Source organism: Aquarana catesbeiana, linkage group LG10 (assembly GCF_042186555.1).
Source record: "Aquarana catesbeiana isolate 2022-GZ linkage group LG10, ASM4218655v1, whole genome shotgun sequence".
Classification (NCBI taxonomy): Eukaryota; Metazoa; Chordata; class Amphibia; order Anura; family Ranidae; genus Aquarana; species Aquarana catesbeiana.
In genome coordinates this window covers 179,552,722-179,558,403 of record NC_133333.1, presented here as the reverse complement: position 1 = coordinate 179,558,403, position 5,682 = coordinate 179,552,722, and the positions used below count along the sequence as shown (strand labels likewise).

Here is a 5,682-nt window from a genome sequence, read left to right as displayed (position 1 = left end):
CAAACAACAAATGCATACAATATATGTGTAGCACATTTTCTAGTGAGTGTTCATTTCATGAGGTGGTAGCTGGTGCTTCTTTACACTGAGAAGAGTCTGGCAACAATCTGAGCTGTTGGTGGAGGAATTATAACTCATATGTTGTTTGCACTATGCAGGACTTTTTTGCACTTTATCTGCACTTTATGCACTTTTATACAAATATACTTTTTTATTGTGATATTATACTGCACTTTAGGATTAATGTATTAATATATGTGTGGATTTATCCACTTTATATAGATATGTGACCTTATAATTAATTGTTGCCCTCTGATTGTGTGGCACTGCAGATGATTATATTTATGGTTCCTTAGGGTTTTTCTATATATCAACCTTTCTGGTAGCAGGCTCCTTTATCACAGCGCGGACCTTATATTAGAAAATTATATTATGGGGACAGAAGTGAGGAGAATTCTCTCCATTGCGACCGACACACACACACAATAAAAAAATCATTTTAGAGGCTCTAAAAGTTTTTGCTTGAATCACACATTAACACGTGTATTAAAACCTTTTTTCTTGGGAGCACTTTTACTCTTACTATGTTACTACATATCTAAGAAGGCAGTATAATGTAGCAAAGTACCAGAACTTGGAAGCAGCTGCTGATGTATTTTGCAGGCAGTGAACATGAAAGTGTATTGGCAGATATCCTTATCACAGGCCTCATAATTGTGACTATTAAACGTTGATTGATATGGACTCTGATCTTGAACAGTTGCATTGGACAATAATGTTCTGGCAAGGGCATTTCTTTGTATAGAACATTGGTTATAGCAGATTTTTTTTCAATGTATGCACCAATTCCATAGGAACTGTGCGTTAATCTAGAACAATTTATTTGGATTCCTTTTTCACTGGTCCAACTGATTTGCGGCTCTGGGCAACAATTCTTAATTGAAGACACTTGTAATTATTTTTATAGGTGATGTGAATCACAGGATGATGAACAATGATGTGCGCCCAGGTTGACAACATCTGGTTTCGGCATATGTGTGTGACAGGCACACTTCAAAAAGAGCAGCATGCTGCCCCATCCATGTTCTCATTGGGAATCAGTTTGATTACAGTGATGGGAAGCTCTTTCCCACATTCTCCCACCTCATTCTAAAGCTTGTCCCTATTGTCTAACACACTCTCCACCTGCTCCGCTGGGAGCATGGTATTATCCTCAGGCAATTCACAGTCAATTTACCATGCTGTAATAGATGCCTCTCCTATTGTGCTGCTGAATGCATGTATTGGCTATACGAGTGTGGGAAAGTCTGACAAGTTTGGGACTCAGGCATTTGTATGCAAGCTCTGGGGTATAAATAGGGGAGAACTGGCTGTACATCTCACATCGCTCCTAGCTCATCACTAGAGCAGCCGCAGCTACTCATATACTTTGGACCATGGCTCCTACAAGCGTTCCTGTGGACCACCTTTCCCCAAAGGAAAAAAACAAAGTAAGTTTAATGTCCGATAACCAATGGCAAACAGCATGACAGTAACTTTTAGCAGCCAATCAACATGACTGCCTACTCTCCATGTATTGGGAATGGTTAATTAATGTATTTTTCTTATTTATTTTCCTAGCTAAGAAAACCCATTGTGGAGAAGATGCGTAGAGACAGAATCAACAGCAGCATTGAACATCTGAAGGTTCTCTTGGAAAAGGAGTTCCACAAACAGCAACCCAATGTCAAGCTAGAGAAAGCTGATATACTGGAGATGGCAGTCAATTACCTACAACAACAAAAAAGTAAGTTTCATTCTTTTATTTACATTCCTAACACGTCTCATCTAATGCTGCTTTTCAGTAAAACCTCTTGCACATAAGTCTAATGGATTGTATTATTATTATTCTAGATCAACGTCAAACGATCAGCGTGGAACGTTTACAACGGGATTACAACCAAGGATATTCCTGGTGTGTTACAGAAGCATTGCAGTTCCTGTGCCATTATCCAGAAAGTGGAGAGGCCCAGAAAAAGTTGCTTAACCACTTGACCGTGCCTCAAAAGGTTCCCGTCTTTCCTTATCTCGCGTCTTCCAGCGATTCAAAGCAAGCCACAGCAGCAAGCAGCCCAGTCAAGATATGGAGGCCTTGGTGATGTGGTCTGGACTCTACAACCAAAGAGGGACAGATATGGCTTGAAATAAGTCACGTGGACCTCTGTCGGTATGGAACTGTGTTCATTTTTCATCAGTATGCTTGGATACAGCAACAAAAACTTAACAGCAGCAAAGACTGTAAAGCATCAGGTTATCCCTTGGGATTACAGTATAACACCTCTCTTTGAAGAGAGAGACATCTCTGTAACTTAAAAAGGACTCAGAGACGTTAACCTTTGCAAGGTCTTTTGAATGTGTATTATTTGTGATAATGTTCATGCTATGTGATTCCTCTGTACTAAGTACTGAGGTTCTATAATATGTGTAGATGTGGTTTATATAATGGAGGGCTGTATATTAATACAATATAGGGGAGCAATTACACAATGTAAGAAGCATCATCTGCTCCATCTCCTTCATAAGGAAAAAGTAACTTCTAAGAAGTTAGGTTGACAGTGAACAAAAGTTCTTTTTTCTATAATATTTGTAGATTTCTTATTCTTATTTGTAGTAATCCTAATGGGAAAAACAAGTATTGTAAATGACTTTTTTCGTCTGTTCTCATTGCATTTGTTTAACAAGTGCTTTAACCTATATTTCCTCAAGAAATGCCCAGGTATATAGCAATGCTATTGGCATTTAGCCAAGAAGGACTTTATTCTGTGGATCATTGATTTTAGTCTCCTGCAGTCTACAGAATAACGTCCTAAATTAGTATGAGCAAGTTTGCTCTGGAAGCTCTTGTGGAACTACAAGAACCAGCCTGCCGTGCTAGAAGTTGTAGTTTCACAACAGTAAAAGGTGGCAAAGTGTACCTGTCTCCTAACATTAACTTTTATAAAGTTGATATGTATTAACTGTAATGTCTTCTGAATGCAGAAGACAAAATGTTGTAATAACACTGATGTTATTTTACATCAGCTGTGCCTTGTTCACATTGTGTCTTTTGTAAAGATGCTTTTAGGTATAAAAAGGATTTGTAAAAAATATTTTTTGTATTGTAGCTGCAAATGCAGTTTCATGTTACATTGTATTTCTCATTCTTAAAGAATATTGTTGTGTGTGTTATATACACAGGCACTGTGAAACAGTCCAAAAAGACTCAAGGAATATTTAAATCACAATAAAATATTCCCTAAACTAAAATCACTGACTTCTGGTCTGCATTATTTTTTATATTATATGTGGTTACCTGGAATAAAGTCTGCAGCTCAGGGCAAAAAGGGTGAAAAAAAGCTGCAGTTACAGAGGAGACAATGAAGTGGTATGGTTATAAAGGGCTGATGGTGAAGATAGGTTTTGCTGTGCGCTGGTACCAGGTCACGGTCCCCAGTATCACAGTACTAAGGGGTGAGCAGGACAAGGAAGGCTATAATGTGGAGACCATTACACTAGGGGATCTACAAGACTATAGTCAGCTCCTGGCAGGGGTTGAGGCAGTTGGCAGTCAAAAGTTAGGTCCAGGTTTGGGGCAGGACAGTCAGCAAACAAGTGTAGTCAGGTGAATCCGAATCAGCATAAAAATAGCCAATCATAACGATAATACAGCTCTTTTACACAAACGGGGTAACTGACAAGGAGACACAGTACCAGCCACATACTTAAATATCCTTTGGGTAAGAAGGCATGTCCAGAATTGTTTCAGAGAGCACTGGTAGTCCTGGCAAGAATTCTGTGAGCACCACTGTAAAACTGGCCATACATATACAATTTTCGTGTTAATTTTCCTTAAGCCCTGGTTCACACTGGTGCGATTTGACATGTCAAATCGGCAGCAATGGCACCATCCTAATCGGTGCAACGCCACACAGATTTCAAAAAAGAGTTTCTGTACTACTTTTTGCGATTTCAGGTTGCGATTTTCATTGACATCTGTGCAGAAACCTGCACAGATGTCTGTGAAATCGCCGCTGAAATCAGCTGAACTCGCACGGCTTCATTCCCGCAGCTCAGTGTGAACCTGGGCTTTGATTTTCCTTCAAATATGTCATGCAAGGGCCTGCCTGCATAGAAAAATATAATTTGTTTAGGTTTGACCTCATATTATATGGTCTTGGTAAATTAAAAGGAAAATTGTACAAGAAAATTCTATAATGTATGGCCAGCCTTAGTACTTGAAATGATAATGAAATCCTGGTAGGGATTTAGCAAGTGCTATTGGAAGTACTGGCAGGAATTGTGGAAGTCCCAGGAATCTTGGAAACGCAGAAATAAGAGGTGTAGGAGCATCTCTTAGCATCTTGTTACCAATAAATAGAACTTCCTGGATGGTAGCACCTATATTACTGCTAGAATATTAGCACCTTTTATCAGATGTGCAGGCTAGAACAGATGTACCTCAATACATACAGCAGTGCATAAGGGCTACCATCCAGGAATTTCTATTTAATGGGAACACAGGGGTTGAGTTACAAAAACTGGAGAGTGTGGTGCAACTGTGCATGGTAGCCAATCAGTTTCTAACTTCAGCTTGTTCCATTAGACAACCTCACCCCCCACAAAAAAAAAAAAACAACTGGAAGTTGTTTGCTTTATATTCAGAGCTGCACCAGATTTTGCACTCTCCAGTTTTAGTAAATCAACCCCACAATGCTAACTGGAAAACAGGCACCCAGGGTGAGAAGAGTGACCTCTTGTGGCAATTTTTGAGAACATAGCTAACTATCCGATAGATAGTGTACCACTCAATACTCTTTGTAGCTAATCTCCCTGTTCTTGGTGCGGTGTCTTGGGAAAGGCATGTAGAAGAATCTAATTTGGGCTTTCACCATTAACCAGTTGCCAACTGGCCCATAGCCAAATGACGGCTGCAGGGCGGTTGGATAACTCTGGGATCACGTCATATGACGTGATTCCAGAAAACTGCTCCCGTGCGCCCCCTGGGGCGTGCACACGGGAACATCCAGAGGACCCGGCGCATCATGGATCACGGTAAACGGCCGCATGTAGTAGGAGTAGGAGAATCTATTTTAGGGTGTCATTTTTGGTGTGTACATGCTATGTGTTAGAAACATTGTATAAATGGATAACTTTGTGTTAAAAAAATGTGTTTTGACCACTTCCCGCCCGCCGGCCTTCATACGACGTCCTTGACAGGCATCATTCAGATATCAGCTTTTTCAGCCGGCGATTCCCTACACCATGAGAATGATCATAGCAGCTGTTCCCCTGCTTGATCGTTCTTACGGGAGGCGAGAGGGGACGCCCCCCCCCTCTCGCCGTCCTCAGGTGCTTCTAACGACTCACCGCTACAATCGAAGCCAGGATAATTTTTTTATTTTTTTATTTCAGGCTTCCCAGCCTAGAGGTTTGATGTGGGGTCTTATTGACCCCAAATCTCACTGTAAAGAGGACCTGTCATGCCATATTCCTATTACAGGGGATGTTTACATTCCTTTTAATAGAAATAAAAGTGATCAAAAAATTTATAAAAAATAAATAAATACATTTTTCCCCGTGTCCCCGTGTGCTCGCATGCAGAAGCGAACGCATACGTAAGTTGCGCCCACATATGAAAACTGTGTTCAAACCACACATGTGAGG

General features: G+C 40.4%; 1 protein-coding gene across 1 annotated transcript; it reads left to right on the top strand.

Annotated features, from left to right (window-relative positions):
• The first annotated feature begins 1,353 nt into the window (after positions 1-1,353).
• On the top strand, positions 1,354-3,244 carry HES5 (hes family bHLH transcription factor 5). Its single transcript, XM_073601315.1, has 3 exons — positions 1,354-1,490; positions 1,621-1,786; positions 1,894-3,244. The coding sequence occupies exons 1-3, from the start codon at positions 1,437-1,439 to the stop codon at positions 2,136-2,138; spliced, it is 465 nt and encodes a 154-aa protein (XP_073457416.1). The 5' UTR covers positions 1,354-1,436; the 3' UTR covers positions 2,139-3,244.
• Positions 3,245-5,682: the final 2,438 nt, after the last annotated feature.